The sequence below is a fragment of the Dipodomys merriami genome, unplaced genomic scaffold, assembly GCF_024711535.1.
Source record: "Dipodomys merriami isolate MVZ:Mamm:240054 unplaced genomic scaffold, mDipMer1.0.p SCAF_9, whole genome shotgun sequence".
Taxonomy (NCBI): domain Eukaryota; kingdom Metazoa; phylum Chordata; class Mammalia; order Rodentia; family Heteromyidae; genus Dipodomys; species Dipodomys merriami.
In genome coordinates this window covers 52,443,154-52,462,349 of record NW_027206512.1, presented here as the reverse complement: position 1 = coordinate 52,462,349, position 19,196 = coordinate 52,443,154, and the positions used below count along the sequence as shown (strand labels likewise).

At 46.2% G+C, this 19,196-nt stretch overlaps 1 protein-coding gene across 4 annotated transcripts in view; it reads right to left on the bottom strand.

Annotated features, from left to right (window-relative positions):
* The window catches only part of Ccdc149 (coiled-coil domain containing 149), a 76,520-nt gene that overhangs the window by 23,912 nt on the left and 33,412 nt on the right, over nucleotides 1–19,196 (bottom strand). For 2 of the 4 annotated variants that reach the window (XM_070012736.1, XM_070012737.1), the window contains exons 4-8: nucleotides 16,221–16,328; nucleotides 6,233–6,349; nucleotides 4,844–5,016; nucleotides 4,056–4,128; nucleotides 2,645–2,729 (exon numbers count right to left, since the gene is read on the bottom strand). In XM_070012736.1, the coding sequence (XP_069868837.1) occupies nucleotides 2,645–2,729; nucleotides 4,056–4,128; nucleotides 4,844–5,016; nucleotides 6,233–6,349; nucleotides 16,221–16,328 (556 nt within the window). The remainder of the gene's footprint in view (nucleotides 1–2,644; nucleotides 2,730–4,055; nucleotides 4,129–4,843; nucleotides 5,017–6,232; nucleotides 6,350–16,220; nucleotides 16,329–19,196) is intronic. The other 2 variants (XM_070012739.1, XM_070012740.1) reach the window with 1 other exon arrangement.

Sequence of the window (19,196 nt, the reverse complement as noted above, 5' to 3'; positions counted from 1 at the left end):
ATTTCTATGACTTCTCATATATGGGATGACTTAAACTTAGTCCCCATATTGTTGCTTAGCTAGGCTCAAGATAGCTTAAATAGGGAAGCACATGCCTGTAATCCAAGCTACACAAGGCAGAGGTCAGGAGGCTTACCAATCAAGGCCAGTCCAGACAATGAAGTTAGCGAGACACTGTCTCAATCAATATACCAAGCATAACAGTATACTTATAATCCCATTGACATGGGAGGTATAGGGAAGAGGATGGAGATCCAAGGTCACCCTGCACAAAAAGTACAAGACTAACCAAAAAAGGCTGTCGGTATGGCTCAAGAGTAGAGCACTGGCTTAACAAGCATGAGGCCACGAGTTCAAAATCATTATCACACACACACACACACACACACACACACACATACACACAAACACACACACACAAACACACACACACACACACACACAAACACACACACAAACACACACATACAGAGCTTAAATCATTCTGATCCATCCACAACACAGCCCTTCTATCATCTTCTGTTCTCACTGCCATTGGGTCCTTTCTCTGACTGAGTTGTCTGTTTTTAGAAAGAGCAGTAAAGCCCATAGATAATACCAATAATAATAATAATAATAATAATAATAATAATAATAATAATAATAATAATAATGAAAAGTAAGAATCCTGCACTGTCTTTCTTTGAATGTCATTTTTATATGGTAATTACAGACAATTCATAATACTTTGTCTTTAAAAATGGAGGAGAGCTGGGCACTGGTGGCTCACACCTGTAATCCTAGCTACTCAGGAGGCTGAGATCTGAGGATCATGGGTTGAAGCTGGCCGGGGAAGAAAAGTCCATGTGAGATGCTTGTCTCCAATGAACCACTTTAAAAAAAAAAAACAGAAATGTTGCTGTGGCTCAATTGGTAAAGCAGTAGCCTTAAGCACAAAGAAGCTCAGGAACAGTGCCCAGGACCCGAGTTCAAGCCCCACAACCAACAACAACAACAACAAAAAGAGGCAAGCCTTTCTTTCACTTGACATCATTCCACATCATCAGATTCTCTAATGGCCATGACCCACCAGCATCCAGCAAGAGTCCTCACACTCTTACTTGGCTTTGTTTGCTCACAGATCTACCATTTGAGCCATCCCTTTAGTTTGGCATTTTTCTGGTTAATTGGAGATAAAGTCTCACAGACTTTTCTGCCCAGGCTGGCTTTGAATCTCTATCCCCTAGATCTCAGCCTCCTGAGTAGCTAGAATTGCAGGTATAAACTACCAGTGCCTTGTTTGCAATTTTCTTTTCAGGAATGTGGGAGGGTGGGTGGAGAAGGAGGGGGAAAAAACGTGGTTACTATGTACACTGGAGACTCAGCACTTTTTTAAAAATTCACTCTAGCTCTGATTAAGATTGTCACATAATAGTCACTGGTCTGCGCCATCAACAACCAAAAAGTGGGCCAGCTGAGCACGTGGCCCGAGAAGCTTCTGTTTAGAACTGACTTCTGCATATTAAGTGTCAGACGCAAGCTCTTTGCTATTTATTCCCTCGGACTGTTCCTGGAAGATCATTATTTTTCATCGGAATCGACAAGGAGAAGGAACAAAATTGCAATCAATAAAAGCTTCTTTGAGAACGGCACAGCTCCATGGGGCTGTTCATTCTGACCACAGTGGCCACGAGAAGGAGAATTCAAGGAGATTGAAACACATCTCACTGGAGATACTCAACGGGGCGAGGGAAGGAAAAACAGTTTTAAAAAGAGAACACAAGTTGGGCTCTGATGCATGCCTGTAGTCCTAACTACTTAGGTGACTGAGATTTGAGGATCACAGTTCAAAGCCAGCCAGGGCAAGAGTCTGTGAGACTCTTATCGCCAATAAACTACCAAAAAGCTGAAAGTGAAGCTGTGGCTCAAGTGGCAGAGTACTAGACTTGAGCCAAAGGAAGCGCCCAGGACCTGAATTCAAGCTAGGAGAGAGAGAGAGAAAGAGAGAGAGGTGGGGAGGGAGGGAAGGAGGGAAGAAGGGAGGAGAGAGACAGAGACAGAGACAGAAACAGAGACAGAGAGACAGAACAGCATAGGGGCATCTAGCCAGTCTGGGTCTAGTCACTGGTAACAGCTCTAAGGCAGTGGTTTTTCTGTTGTTTTTCACTGGTCATGGGGCTTGAACTCAGGGCCTGGGTACTGTCTCTGAGCTCTTTTTGCTCAAAGCTAGTGCTCTACCCCTTTGAGCCACAGTACCACTTCTGGTTATTTTTCTGGTGGTTAACTAGTGATAAGAGTCTCATGAACTTGCCTGTCCGGGCTGGATTCAAACCTCAATCCTCAGATCTCAGCCTCCTGAGCATCTAGGATTACAGGTATAAGCCACTAGCACCCAGCATGCAGTGGTTCTTAAACCAAGGCTTCCAAAGAAGCCATAGCTCCCATTGGGATCTTGTCGAGTACAGAATTTCAGTCCTTCTTACCCAGAACTCTGGGCAATCCTGGTACTACGTGTTGTCACCTTCCAGGTAAGTCCGATGTAGATACAAATCTGGGCTCATCTTGCTTCCCAACCCACAATCCCCACAGTGTGGATGTGACACAGACTGTAGTTCTAGATGATTCTGTACTGATCAGTGGGTCCCATACAAAGACAAGCTCTTACCTTGCTTTGCTGACAGGACTCCAGTTAGAGCACTGCTGTTGGACTTGCCCTGACTCTTCGAGTTTTTCCGTCTCTCCAGAGCATTCTACAGTAGCATTAGGGGAAAATAAGAAACTGTCAGAAAAGCCAATGAAGGAAAAAAAATCTTTTAAAGGAGATGTCTCTCCTTTCTGCTGGCCTAACATGTAGACTTCTCAATCCTTAGGAGTTTTACTGAACCAGAAACAAATTTTGTCTTTTCTTTAAAAGTTACCACAGGATAATAATGATTACAGTTCTCTGGATTCAAGGACACTCAATGTATATTCCTGAAACCAAATGTGAAGCAAGAATGTAGTCCAATGCGTGAAGCCACTATTTAAAAAGACCACTTTGGAACAGACATATGATGGAGAGTAGGTTTCCTTCCATATACCAATGCTGAGATCTGGAAGGATTTGGTACTTGGATTGGAAAAAAAAGCCAACCTCAATTGGTGATGTCTGCCTTGGACACATGAAGGAAATGAATATATGATGCCTATCATTCTTAGCACAGACTCTTGCATTCAGATTTATTTGTAGTATAGAGCTACTATCTGGCATAGAAAATGGAATAAATGTTAAATGAATGCAACCATGTTTAAAAAATAATGTACTAAAAGCAGCATACTTGCTTGGCCACATATATAGATATAGATATAGATATAGATGATAGACATAAATGGATAGACAGACAGATAGACAGTGTGGTTATGATGGAACAAAGAAGCATGAAGATGTCTGAGGATGAAAGCTAAGGTCAACCACCAGGAAAGAGTCGACTCTCCTGAGCATCTAGATGGATGCAAAACTTCACCCTCAGGAAGAGAAATCAATCTATTTTCAAAGCAGAGAAACCCAGGAGACTTTTCTAATTATAACACTTACAACTAACATCTGCAGAAATAGATATTATCAAACTAATGGGGCTAGAATTAGACTAAATATCAGTGGGGAGAATTTAAACATTCTGTCCTCCCCGAGTAACGTGAACATTAGAGTCTGGATTGTGATTTCCTAATCCCTGTCTCTTCATCCTTCCCAAATCATTTTCTCACGGAGGACGATGACACAAATAGCATCTGACTACTGCTCATTTATTAGGGAAATGGACAGGAGTCCTAACTTCATAGGGACTGCAGCTGTAAGGTCCAAATATGAGAGTCTAGCTCTCCAGGTACCTTGTCTACATGATAGCCACAGAAAGGGGGTCTAGAAAAACCTGGTGGCATGTCTTTGTTGTTTGGGATTAACTGTTACCAATCATGACGGTTAACTCTCTTTGGGGGAGAGTTATCATTAAAATATCTTTGGCACACAATAGAGAATTAAAATAGGATGCCATTGTAGTGCCCAGTGGAGAATCACTGGCATCATCATGATTTCATTACCTTGTACTTGGCGATGTTGGATTTCAGGAGGGTAACCTCTTCATGGAGTTGTTTTAATCTCTCCTGAAGGTATCTGGAAAAGAATATATGCAATCAGGATGGATTTGGGGCAATTTTTAAAGCACACACACACATACACACACAATTATAAGAGAAAACGTGAAAACCGTGGTCTGGGAAGTCAGTTTGTATATAATGTCTTCCTTCTTATTCTAGAAAGGAGAAGGAGGAAAATGTTCACCTGTGTGGCTTTCTCCTAAATGCATCTGATCAAGGTCAAACATGCCCAAATCACAGACACCCCCACTTTACAACCGCCCTCTCATGACCGCCCCAGGGAGAGCAACACCGTCTTCACATAATTCTCATTAAGATGGCTCCTTGGGGAAGCAAAGCAGGAAGAGGCAACCCCAGGCAAAACATCAAGTCAGACACATACACACGCTGAAATCTGCCTGTGGGGGGAAAGACAGAGCTAAGGGAATTTCTCAATTTATTTTCTTCTTCTTTGCCCTCTCCTGGATAATAACAAGCAGCTCTTGCTGGCTCCTCCCCATTCTGGCCCAGCCAGGCAGGGTGTGGGGAAAGAAAAGAGGGACGTGTGCGTGGATCTGTCACTCTTGTCTTGCTTTTTACAACCTGTACATGACAATAGGACCATTTGGGGTTGCGACTTTCTCATCACTTAGAAGACAACTTTCTCCAGTGCAAACAGGGTGGCAGGTGACTTGCACTCCAACCTCCACTTGCACAGCCTGCCTTCCCCAGCATGGGGCGCCGCCACCCACCTGTTCTCCATACACAGCGCGTCTACATCAATGATGCGGCTCTCGTGCCCGCCCAGGATGTGGTTGAGCTCTTGGTTCAGCCTCTCCACTTTGTCCTGGTACGAAGCCCGCTCTTCCTTGACGTCTTGAAGCTCATCCACAGATGCCTGCAGATCATGCTCCAGAGACTCGATCTGAAACCCAGCAAGGACTCTCACCAAGACCGGCTTCCCACCCACCCTTCCTGCCAGACACAGCGCCTCCTATCGGCTGGCTGACTTTGAGATAGGGCTGTGAAGGCCACCTGCTCACTAGAAACCCACATGCATGATGCACTGCATAAAAGCGGGAAATAAGGCTACCTTCCAAATCCGAGATGGGAGAGGCAGCACAGACACCTGGGAAAGAGCCCTGAGGGGTCCCCCCCCACACACACACACTGCCACCCAACTCACCCTCAGGCCATGGGCCTGGAGAGAGCAGAGCCTGGGGCCTTACAAACGTACACTTCCCCAGCCCACCCCATTCTGTTCCTCACAAGCAATTAGTAAGAGGTGGAGCAGGAAGCCTGGTCTCCCTGGCTTGCTCCTAACTAGGGCTCGACCCACTGAGAATCTGCCTAAGAAGCACCACTCAGCATTTTAACGGAAACTTGCAAATTAAGGCCAGCTTGTCACATTTCCTTTCCTCCCTGTCTATCCTGAGTGGGGACAGGTTCCTGGTGCTCAGCACAACAGGGAAAAAGCCAGACACCCAGAGGGTGTCAGAGCTTGGGAACCAGGCACAGAACAGGGAAGTGAGGCCCTGCGTCTTCCACCTTCTCCCACACTGAAGGAATGGGTAGATGGGCTGGGAATGTGGCTTAGTGGTAGAGTGCTTGCCTAGCATGCATGAAGCCCTGGATTCCATTCCTCAGTACCACATATATAGAAACAGCAGAGGTAGTGCTATGTCTCAAATGGTAGGGTGCTAGCCTTGAGCATAGAGAGACTCAAGGTCAGAGCCCAGGCCCTGAGTTCAGGTCCCAGGACCTGAGTGGGCACACAGCCATCCTTATAGTCCAGTCTAGCCATGTAAATACAACCACATCCCCGGTCTTTGTGTGTATGTGTATGCATGTGCAAACACATGCATGTGTGAGTGTACACATGCTGATACTGTGACTTGAACCCAGAGCCTCATACTTAGCTTTTCCCCCCTCAAGGCTAGAACTCTACTACTTGAGCCACACATCTACTTCTGGCTTTTTTTTTTTTTTGGTTAACTGGAGATAAGGCTCTCAGATGTGTCTGCCTGGACTGGTTTCAAACTGAGATCCTCAGATCTCAGCCTCCTGAGTAGCTAGGATTACAGATGTGTGCCACCAGAGCCCAGTCCCCTCCCATACTCTTAACAGACATCATCAATCACCTGTTCCTTAGCTCGCTCAAGCTGTTGGACTAAGTCTTCACGCTCGTGGGCTGCAAAGTGCCGCACGCCGATCTCTTCATCTCCTAGCCTTTGCTTGGCAATTGTCATCCTCAGCAGCTGCATTTTCCATTAGTAGAACAAGGACAGAGAGAAAGGGGAGAGGGAGGAGGGAAGATATGGATGAATACATCTAAATAAAACCCGAAACATAAGGACACTTGTCAGAAACTTCTGGAAGAGGACAATCCCTCGAGAAATACTGGAGGACAGCACAAGGCAAGCTGCTTGCCAGTATTATGACATTTTTAAGAACATTAAAACTCTCTATTGCAATTTTTGCCCTTGCACATATATTCATATGCACATCCACTGTGAAAAGCTGGCGGGAATGCTGGAAGGTGGACATAGTGAGTGTGAATCACACAGTTACCATTTATTAGAAGAATACTGAAAATCATCTGCTTTGAAACATACAATGCCTTACTGATAGCTGCAGTGTAAGTATCTTTAGGCACCCTGCTGTGCAGTGGAACATGAAGACATGTAATCTGGCCTGCTGGTCACTCTCCCCTCCCTAGCATCTCCTCCCATCTTCTGGGTCTCTGAGAAACACTATTTCCTCCTCTCCCAGAATTTTTACAAATCATTCTGAATGCGGTCCTGCAACAATGCTGGGTTTCTTTTGCTTAACTTTGCTTAAGTCATCTACATTGTCACAAATGACAGGATTTCATGCCAAATAGTCTTCCATTGTGAACATATACTATATCTCTTTCTCTTTCTATGTGCCAATATTGGTGCTCAAACTTAGCACCCCTCCCCCTTTCACTTGCCTTTTTTGCCCATGGCTGGCAATCTACCACTTGAGTCATGCCTCTAGTCTGGCATTTTGCTTGTTATTAGGAGATGGGAGTCTTACAGACTTTTCTGCCCTGCAACCCTGCAGGTCTCAGCATTCCTGAGTAGTTAGAATCACAGGCATAAGCCACCAGTGCTTTGTACCCCACATCTTCCTTCTCCAATTATCTGTAGATGGAGATCTTACTGGTACCATATCTTGTATACTGTGAACAATGCATCAGTGGACAAGGAATTATAGGTATCTTTTGGGTATACTGATCTCTTTTCCTTTAGATGTATACCTCACAGTGAGATCGCCATGCTGTATTCCTATTATTTATTCATTCATTCATTCATTTGTAGGAACTTCCATACCACCTTCCCCAGCAGTTGTACTAATTGAAATGGCCACCAACAATGTGTAAGGGAGTCCCTCACACTACCACTCCCCGGCTGCTGACATCCTGGCCAGTGTCCCTGAGGGCCAAAGGTGGTGTAAGGAAACTCAGTCATGAGAAACAGAGAAGTCACCACTTAAAGCCAGAGGACTGCTGGTGGAGTCGTGTCCCATAGACCAGCAGCCCCAAAGGCAGCTAGCATAAAGCTTATATAGACCAAGACCACTCAAGATGTATGGAATCAAACCCAACAAAAGTGTTATACAAGAGCAAAGCAATCCAGATGAGGACACTTAAACATAATAGAAAAGCAAACCATCTAGGGAACAATTGTTATATATTCATATACAGTAATATAACATATAGAATATAATATAATATAATACATAAGCAATATATTAATATATGTTATGTTTATATATTATGTAATATAGTCTATATTATATAAGCATATATTAATGTATAATATAAAATGCAAGTTATATGTTATATGTATTATTTTATAATTAATATATAATAACATAATATATAGACAATATTATATAATACATGTTATATATTATATATACAACAAGATAACTTAAAACAGAAGCACACATTACACAGAGCCTCAGAGGACCCCCCCCCATACCTCCTTCCATCGTCTCCCGGAAGCAATAGCTCAGCATTGACAAATTCAGTGTGGACAGTGACTTCACTGAACATACTTATAGCAGAATCATCCCTCTGCTCCCCAAACTGAAGTGTGAAGACATCTTTCCCATCACACAACTCTTAGCTGTGACCCCAGGGCCCCAAAAGTTCATTACAGAGAGAGGACAAGCAAGCCAATAGATCCAGCCCTCCGAGCTGAGGCTCTGGGACAAGAGGGCTTGTGCCTTTGGCAGGAAGCGTGAGCTAGGCTTGGAAAATTGGGTATTTTTCCTGATGCGTGAAAAGCAGACTGACAGCCTGAACTTTAAGTAATAAAATACCACTGTGGCTTTCCTTCACAATATGCTTCACTGCACGCTTAATTTAGAATCACACGATTATGTTTGCTTAATGCCAATTAATTATTAAACATGTTTATTGAGGTCTGACAGCCATATAAGGGAGTCATCTTTTATATACTGGATGCCGGCTAGGCTTCAATAAATACATTAAAAATCATTTGGTGTTTAATGTGCATACAATATCACCTCTTAAATCGCAGGGCTGTGTTGGTGGAAACTCTTATTTTTAGAAGTGAGGTCCAAGACGGTGATCGCTGGATTACTGGTTGAGTCTGACACTCAAGTGCAGTAGGTGGAAGGGAGCCCAGGAGGTCATTGCCATGGGGATTTGCAGCCACGCAGAGTCCTCCCGCCCTCCCCAGGGGCGGCCCAGGGCTCCCGGGCCAGCTGCCTTCAGCTCCCCTGGGGTCCAAAGTGTGCAAGCTGTGCACTCTTGAGAACGTGTGTGAACTTCTCTGGGCCTCGTCCTTCCCCAGTAAAACCAGTGCAGTCTGAAGGCTGCCTTGTGCATGAGAAAGGGAACAGCATTCCAGGAGACTTTAATTTAGGAAGTCAAAAAAAAAAAAAAAAAGCAAACAAAAGTTACAAACCATGGAGTAAGCCTAGTAGCTCAAGCCTGTAATCCCAGTCACTCAGGAAGCTGAGATCTGAGGGTCACAAAAGTCCATGAGACTCTTATCTCCAATTAACCACCAAAAAGCCGGAAATGGAGCTATGGCTCAAGTGGCAGAGAATCAGCCTTGAGTGAAAAAGCTAAGAGACAACTCCTAGGCCCTGAGTTCAAGTACTGACATACTGATACACACACACACACACACACACACACACACACACACACACACACACACACACACACACACACACACACACTTTTAAACGCATGGAGCAATACTATTCACTACCGATTCAGAGCACACATCCAGTTGTGGGTCCTGTCCTGTTTGCATGATCTAAGTAAGGTCATGACCAGGATCTGGGCGAGAGACAAGCTTTTCCTCTTCCCCTCTGTCTTCAATCCAGCCCCTAACAAGAGGAGGCATTCTCTGGGAACCAAGTGCTTCGAGAAGCTGCTGTTCTGATGACTGCTTTCTTCTCCTCCTGGCCCCCTGGAAGGCTTTCACCCCAGCCCACTTGGAAAGCGCTTCTCTCTCCTGAGCTGGACAGAGCCCCGCTCGAGCCAGTCTTATCTGGAGAGCGCAGGCAGATGTTGATTTCCACCCTGGAACGGCTCTGAAGCAACTGCTTGTGGCACTTAATTCCCTCAGACTGGCTGCCACCATGGCCAGCCTCGGCCTGCCAGGCCTTGAACCGGATCCAGGCTCTGCGCAGCCCCCACCACTCTGCCACCAAGAGACGCGTCCATGCCCCGATTTACAGAGAAATAAATGTTGATGACTGAGGGATGGGAGAGCGGGTTTGTGGACGAGGCACAGCTGTGGCCGGGCTGTGCCCTGAGGGACACGGACAAAGCCATGGATGTCACCTCCCCAGGTCGAGTGACCCGATCTTCCTTGGATCTCAGGCTTTGTCTCTGGCTGCCCTTACCTGCTCCCTCCCCTCATTTTATTTCCAATCCCAAGTCCATGACCCACTAGAGACAATCAGGTGTGGGAGCCACCATGCCCTACGAAGAATCGTCCCTATCTGTGTGTGCAGAGCAAGCTATCTAACCTTGCTAAAAGGCACATGACTTACTTAAAAAAAAAAAAAAAAAGACATTACCTTAGAGACAAGGACAGCCCGGCCTGGCTTCCCAAGCTGTGCACTGCACGATGCCAATCTGGGTGTCTCCCTTCCCCCAGGGTGAAAATGCAATGCCCCATTAGTGCAACTCTGCACGGAACTTGAGAAGCCCAGTCCCCAGCCATAGGTGATGTGCTTGTGGCTATTTGCTAGAGCTTTGGGAGGGCCCGGGGCTGGGACTTTTCTCATACCAGTCTTGCACAGCTATAAACAGCCACCGGGGTCAGAGAGATTGGCACTAAAAATTCACCCGATAGAGTGCTGGACAGTGTGATGGGTTTTCCACATCCTTCCCAACCATCTATCTAGCCCTCAAAGAAAGAACACTACCCCAACGACGTCACGCCTGCCTCAGAGCCTTTGCACCTCTTCCCACCACCCTTGCTCCAGTCTTGTGCCCAGGTCTCAGAGAGCATCTCCACCTCCCAGCTCACACCATTCTCTGCTTAGCACTGATCATGCCCGCCCACCTAGACCATCCCGCCCAATAGGAAAAGCCAGCAACGCTCCCAGTCATGACTGTATTGGAAAGTTCTGATCCCAGCTCTGTGACACTATGACCCGTGCTGCCCTTGTGCCTGGGATGTGGGGTGTGTTTATTCGCTCACTGTCACTCCTTGGGAAGCAGGGACTCCAGCTTTAATGTCCTATGCCATATCCAGGATGTACAGTTGGTCTCCTAAGAAGATGGTTGGCACACTAGGAACTACATAGATAAAGCACAGAGAAGTCAAGTAGCTGGCCCAAGATCACACAGAGGGGAAGCTCCTGAATTCCTGCGAGGTAGCTCAGTCTTCATGCCGTCCCGTCAAGAAGATTTGAAGCAGTTTTGGATTCCTTCTATTTTTACTGAACATTTTGGGCATGGAGTTATTGTAAAATTCATTTGGGCAAAACCAGGCAGTCCTCTGCTAGGGAATGTGATTGTGATCTGTGGTCCACGGGATGAATAACAGAAACCATGCTGTCTTGGCCATGTGGTCCATGTGGGGGTGGGAGGGAGGGCGCCTGGGGATAACATGCTCATCTAAGCCAGGACTGACTCAAAGATAGGGTCTCAGAGGTCCAAATGCATGGTGGTTCATTTGATGTAAAACACCAGGGAACACTGGGTGAGTCTGGTCTCTTGCTGGTCTCCTGAGCCTTCCTCTGCATCACAGTCAAGAGTCTTAACTTGAGCAAGACATGATGGGAAGAGGGGGTGAGGACCTCCATCGCTCCCATGAGTCTTTGCAATCAAGTCATTTAATGGCCGGTGAGGGCCGTGCATTATTACCACACTCTCCTTGGCATGGGGATTTCCCGAGATCCAGGCGCTGTCCTGCTCGCTCTGAAGCACAGAGCAGAGCCTGCACCAAAGAACTCCCCCATCCCTCATCCAGAGCCGCCGACACATCACAGCTAAGCCCTTTTCTTTTCTTTTTTCCAAAACAAAGTCTACTTTAATTAGTCACCTGCACGCTGATTGTTCTGACTTTATTGGCTGGTGGCTCTGACTTAATTGGTTTGCTCAAACCCATCCAAAAGTCCCTCGTCCATAGAGAGGTAGGATGTTCACAGAAGGCCTCTTTGGTTTTATGGTGCCAAGCCCGGATAAAACGGCAGTACTTAAGGACCGTCAGCTGGTGTAACATAAAGCTCATTATTAAAGGCAACGCTCTGTGTTTATGCAATATCACGACATCTACATTTAAATTAGCCAGCAGGGGACCCGGAAATGTGAATGCCTGACACCCACCGGTGGGAGCGGATATCTGCCTGAACTTGCTTGTTGGTGAAACCATCACACGGCATTACAGATCCTGTGCAGTGACAGGGGTCGTGACCTTCACAGCAAAAACACACAGATGAGCACCAACCACAGCGATTCCCATGCCCGGGGCTCACCCATCCTATCGAGCACTTCTCTATAAGGAAATCAACATGCAGAGAAGCTTCTAGAAGCTCACCACCCAAACAGTGACCCTCTCACCGGCCAATTCTGAGTAGTGATGAATGTAGGAATTCACCTACTGAGAGGCCTTAGCCAAAGACTCCATTGTGAAGGCCTTTACTGAAAGTACTTTTGCCGAAAGTAAGAACTCGGGTTCCTGGAAAAACTGTGAAATATCCCAATAACGTGCTGCCCATAACTCCCCTAGCAATAGCCATTGGCAGATGACAGGAAGGTATCTAAAGCTCCAGATGTTTCTTAAGATAGCACAGTTAACATAGTCTACTGCTTAACCGCTTAGCCCGCGCATGCTAGCCAATAAGATGGTTACAAGATTCACTCACTAAATGTCAACCAATCATGTAACCGCTAAGTTGGAAACCCCCCACCCTTGCTGTAGCCTAATAAAAACCCTGCTAAACTGGAAGATGGGGCTCTCAACTCTGACCCACTGCTGCATTGGTGGCGGCTGCGAGTCCAGGCTCGAGCTTGCAATAAACGACTCTCGTGTGCTTGCATCGGAATCGGCTCCTTGGTGGTCTTTGGGGATCCTTGTCGGGGCACAAGACTACCTGATGCTAGATGGCAGGTTGGCCAAGACTCCCCAGGCCCCAGAACCCCACCCTGACAACGGGGTCCCTTCCCTCAATAAGGATTCGTAAGCCAGGGCAGCCACAAATCTCTCATGAGGCTGTCTGGAAATGCTTTATGGAACCAGGTTTCAGGGTTCTGAAGGGTGGAGAACATTGTTACTGTAAAAGGCCCTTTAAATGCAACATCATTTGTGAGCCATACATAATTATCCATGCAGGCAGATGATCGTGGGCAGCCAACACGTAAGCACACACACCTGTCACATACCAAATGATTTCAAGGGCCAGAGGTGGCCCAGCCTTGCAGGCCGAACAATCAGAAAAAAATCCAAGGCAGATCCTTTCCTATTATCTCATGTCTCAAATTAAGGCTTCCCCAAAACAGGTCTAAGGTTCACCAGATGACATGGCAACTAAGAGACAGAAACCTCCCAAGTTAATAGTTGCTCATGAAATCCTGGTCCATCTCCTTGACTTCAGAGTTGGAGTCCAACCACCTCGATGTAAGTTTGCTTGAACTGAGCAAGTCTGTCCTGGCTGTGGAGGGGACGTTTGTCTCCCGTGCATCCCCGCTCCTCCGGCTCCCTCTGCTCTCTCTGCAGGGGGCTTCCCATAAGGCTCCCGGGTTGCTTTCCTCCCCTGCCCAACAGTTTCCTTCTCTCACATCCTGAGGCTCAGGGCAGACTCTCACACACACAAGCAGGTTGAAAGCAGTATGAAGTCATGGAGGCCTGGCCTACAATGGCAAGGAGGCAGACGAGGAAGATGATGGAAGGGCTGGAGCAACAAGTGCTGTGATGAATCTAGCCCCTTCCCCTCAAACAAACAAACAAAAACAACCCTAAGACTCTAAGAAGTTAGAGTCTCCCACTCAGTCTCCTCTCTCACTCAGTCCCAGCCACCTTTGAACTTCGCTTTGGAATGAGCCCACTGCTATAACCTTCACGTTGAGGACTGGGTGGGCTGGGCTGGAGGTGGGGAAGGGAGGACACATCCAGGAAGCATCGAGGCCTGAAAAAGTGATGTGTAAATGAGAAGAATGGGTCCCAGGGGCTTTTACTTGCTTGTGTTTGTTTTCTGAGGTGGAGGCAGATATTAAGGCCTTTCCCACCCTCTAAGTACCTCCTTTCTGGCAGGCTAATTGCTTCGTGGGACCATGAATGAGTCACTAGATTCTAAACCTTGAACACAAAACAAAGCTGACAAATGTGCCCAGCTACTGGAATAATGACCCAGAGCACCAGCAAATCACCACAATTCAGACTGCAACAAATGCAGAAGGATTCCAGCCTGGGATGAGCGTTATAGGGTACCACGAGCAACTGCCAGCACCAAATCCTCAAATTCCTCATGATCAAACAGAAAAATTAGGGCTGGAGGAGGGGCGCTCACAGTAGATCACCTACCTACCTAGAAAGCATAAGGCCCCGAGTTCAAACCCTACCACTGTCCAGAAAGGAAAAAAAAGGCAAAATAAAAGACAGATTACGAAAGCTGGGGGATGAGAGAAAGAAAAAGCCAAGAGGAACTAGGAGATTCTCTCTCTCTCTCTCTCTCTCTCTCTCTCTCTCTCTCTCTCTCTCTCTCTCTCACACACACACACACACACACACACACACACACACACACAAGAATCATGAAAAACATACTTTCAAAAAGTTTTGGTGGACTTATGAAATCTCCAAACCCTTTCTAGTATTTTCATGAACTTAAGCAAACCATTATACACATTTATTTTTCTCTAGGACACTCTGGAGACAGTGATGAAGAAGCGCTGGTGTTTTCATTACTAGCCAAGCACTTAGGTTACAGCTAGAGCCTTGTAATGACCCATGAGCCACGTGTGAGACCGGGTTAGCTTGTCCAGAGTTAATTAGAACTTTTCTCAGACATTTTTTTCCTCCCTCTTTTCATGAGTGGGAATAACAGGGACCTCATCTTTCAAAATGCAAAGGGTTTACAAAGAATTTTTAGGCAGACAGAATGAAGACTGGACTGTGGAAAGAAGGCTTCCAAGTTTCTTTTCCATTGCTGTAACAGACCACCAGAGGCTGGGCACTGGATGAAGCACAGAGGTTTGTTCAGTTTACAGTTCTGGATGTACAGCCTGGGCTGTAGCACAACATGGATATGACATCACGTGGGAGGAAGATGGCGGAAGGGAGGAGCCAAGAAGGGCTCAGTTGGTGAGAAATGAAACAAGACAGCAGGGAGGAGACGTGCTTGCTCTTTCATAATGATTGGCCCTTCTGGGAACTCTCCTGAGAGATCGAACCCACTTCAGCAGACCAATGATTGGCCACGGCCTGATCACCCTCTGCGAAGCTACCTAGCAACACCTTTCAATACAGATCGCCCTGGGGACCAAATTTCTGGCAGATGACTCTGAGGAATAAACCATACCCCAACCATGCTTCTTTCTAGCCCAACAGACAGCAGCCTTCAGATGAGGTCTCTCCACCTAGAAGCCTGCAGAGTCATCTCTGGCCTCTTATTATGGAAGAAAGGTCTCTCACACAACTGTCTGTCTCCCACAGAACTGTCTCCCAGACAAATCCATGCATTGTTTTCAAGAGTGAGCAGCTTTCAAAAATGATCCCTTCCAAGAACCAACACTTCCCCAGGAAAACGCCAGTCAGCATCGTTTGTCAAGGAATTTTGTCACGGCTAGAAAATATCTCCCCAGGAGAAAGACCCTGCATGTGTGTATGCATGTACGCATGCACACACACACACACACACACTTTTCTCCAGTTAAAATCCAACACCATTTCTGTTGTAAAAACCATCCCTGGTGAGAAGTTAGAAATAAATCTCTCCTGGCAAAACAGGAAATTATTGGAGAGGGGGAGGGGGAATTAAACTTCGGTAGTTTTTCTTTTCTTTCTTGATTGTACTCTTGTACGCAGCTTCAGCTGGGGAGACAGTGCTCACATTTGAGTTTATGAGTTCATATTTTATAATTAACGTTGCCAACAGTGGGGGAGGGGGGAGTTGATTAATACCACGCAATGGATTTTGAGCAATGTTCCATACAAATTGCCAAATTTAGCAATAAAATAAATTGGTTATGTGAACATAATTAGTAGGAGGACTACTTAAAATTCAAACCCGAATGGAAATAACTCCAAATCGTCTGAGCCACAAATCCATTATTTGTATAGAAGAGAGAAAAGTAGAGCAGTTGAGTTTTATTTTGCCCTCAACAACAACGTTATTCACCAGCACGCGGAACATAATGAAACTTCTACAGTGGATTGTGACAATATTTTAAAGCCACCCCCCCCAAACACACACATGCTTATGCACGTGCATACACAAAAGGGATGTAATAAAGCTAAGAAATGTGAAGCTGTGAATTTTTTCATTGCAAACGTAACCGTCTACAGCAAATTTCTCAGCAAACGCGGCAGCTCATTTTCCTGATGGGTTTGGCTACCCACAGCGATGCAGGCAGAGTGCTCTTCCTTTCAGCAGCCATCATACCTTATTGTCACCCTGGACTTCTCCAAGCCTTTGCTGGAGTTCTTTAACTTCCTCTCCCAGATGTTTATTTCGGTCCTGAGAATCTCTCAACAGCTGTGCAAGATTAGCCTGGAAATAGCAACACATCATGATGTCAGTCAGAAACGGAGGAGTGGGGAAAGTGCAGGGCTTTGTTGGTTTATTAATGATGGCGTCCCGGCCCAGCTGTCTCCATTAAGCCCATGAGTGTGAACACAGCAAGGGTGTGAGTCATGCCACTATTTGCTGCACGGAAGGAAGTGAAGTTGGCCGTGAACGCCAACTTGGGGCTGTCCTTTGTCTCCAGAATGGCTCAAAAAGGGTGCTTGGACAAGTAATGAAGGAGTTAGTCATACTCGACTACTTCCAAAATGTCCTAGGAACTCACTGCTACAAAGCCCATCTTGAATACGGAGAGTTCGGTTCTATAGTGCAGCCAGCAAGATAGGATAAGCTTCATTTTGTTGCTTAGATTGTTTTTTGAAATTTCCCTTCTACTCTCTTGGTACGTGAGATTCTCTTTGCTACCATAATGCCCAATATGTCCCTCACAATTCCAGGAGGCAGCAAAGAGGAAACTAGTGATGAAGAGTCATTTCTGAAATCAAGGACCAGGGCTGAGTCTTCATCTCCTGGCCTGACTTTACCTGTTCAGTTCATTTCTCAAGCACACACGGTACCAAGGAGCAGGACCTCTGTCCCCTACCCCATCTCCACCATGGCATCCCTCCCACAGGCTCTGCCTCCTGCCCATACCTGGATCCCTCTCTCCCTCCATGGGCAGCTCTCCTAGCCAGCTCCCCTTCCAACAGAGATTCCTCCTTTTGCTCAGAGCATGTAGGGTCCCCAGCTCTCCTACTCCAACCTACTTCCTCCTCAGATCCTTGATTTCTGACTGTACCATCTAGCTCACGCCTCCATCCCCTCCACCTTCCACGTGCCAGCCCCCCGGCCCTCGCTCTGCCCGCACCTGGCTTCTTGTTCTACAGAATATGATTCTAGGGCTGGGATGTAGCTCAGTGGCAAAGCGCTTGCCTAGCAAGTGCAACGTCCTGGGTTCGATCCCCAGTACCAAAAAAGAAAAGACAAAAAAAATACAGTTAAAAAAAAAAACCCAAACAGAATATGATTCTGATTTTACGAACCTGAACTTGCTCTACTTCTCACCTCGCCAAGTACTCTTCTCTAGCTTTAGAGGGATAAGACCACAACTGAAAAGCAGGGATGGTAGATTTTTTTGAGTTGTTTTTTTTTTTTCCCCTGCCTCAGCTGCCACACGTGGGACTGTATGGGGCTAGTGTTTTACAGACTCAGGCTGGATAAATGAAAGAAGGAAGCAGCCATGCTGGCAGACGTGATGTCTGTAAGTTGTGAGAAAGAGGCATAGAGGGAGATTACACATTGTTCCATAGATTTCTGTATGTGGATGCTGAGAAACCCAAATCCAAAGGGTTTGGGGGAGATCTGACCCTAGTGGTTGATCTTCCACGATTTTAATACTAATAATTCAAGGGATGCTTGCATTCATTGCCATAAAAAGAGCAAAGGAGGAAGAAAATAAAGATTGAATCTTGGCCCATCCCTCACCTTACCTCTGTAGCCCATTGGCTGTCAGCTGTCTCTGCCCTCAAGCCCCACCCCCCTTCATCCTGCTACCTCCTTATTCCCAATCCACTTCAGCATCCCTTCCATCAAGGTCTTGCAGGCTCCTGGCCCCTCTGAGCCTCTTTCAGGCCTCTATTCAAAGGCCTCTGTTCAAATAAGGGCCACCTGGACCACTCGCTTTAATGTGGCAAACATCTCCACTGCTACTTTGTCTTTTTTCATTTTTGTGTTTTGTTTTTTTTTTACACAGCAGTGTGCCATCTTTTAACATAGCATATAATTCACGTCATGGTTTATTGCTTACTGTTTATTTCCTTCTCCCTCTCCTTGTGAAAATATAAATTGCATGAAGGGCAAGGAACCTGGTTTGCTCTTCTCACCTCTCCAGCACTGCTACAGAAGTTTCATAAACACTGTTAGACTTAAGAGATGAGAATCCATCCAGTCTGGAAGTAATGGTCTCAGAGAAGCATCTAGAAAGTGGCAAGGAATAGCAAGAATAGGAAGAGCACTTGTCCCTGTGGGCTTTGACCTCCTTTCAGACGACAGGCATTGTTCAGTGATACAACCCAAGTTTCCAGTCCTATATGTCCGTTTCATTTCCATCTCTGCACACGTGTCTTCTTACAAGACAAGAGTTGTGACGGGTGAGGAAAATTAACCTCCATCTTGCAGGTGAGCAAGTAACGCAAGAAGACCTGCCAGGACCAGCTGTCTGTGGGTACTTCCGTAGATGGAACCAGAGAGGCTGATTTGCACTCCAGTTCCGCCATGATTTGGGGGGTGATCCCACATGAGATCTTTGTTGACTTTCCCCCATCTATAAAATGGAGTTAACAGTGAATATTCCACAGGGAAATCTGACACAGAACAACAACACTGATGCTCCGTACACAGCAGGCACTGGCTGAAAGCTCACCCAGTGGCTCAAACTCATGTCCCCGGGGACAGAGCTATGAGGCTATGGTGCATGCCTCCTTGGTGGAGGCCTCCATGGATACTTGGCTCCTTTGTGATCCTGCCTCTGCCTCATTCATGATTCATACAGAGATTGATACGACAAATATTCCTTGAGTAACTACTCTATGCCAGGCCTTGTCCTAGGTCTAAAGAGCAAACCAAAAACAACATAGACAAAACCCTTTGCCCTTATTAACTTAACACTTAGTCAGTTATACGAATTACATTATATCTTACCAGAATAAATAATGACTTAGCAAGCCAGATAGTAAGGCCTCCAGAGATAAATTAAGCAGACACAGGAACAGGGGGTGAAGAAAGGCCAACACTAAACCACAGTTAGAAACGGAAAGGGAGTGAGCTGCAGTTATCCTTGAGGAAGTCTAGATAGGG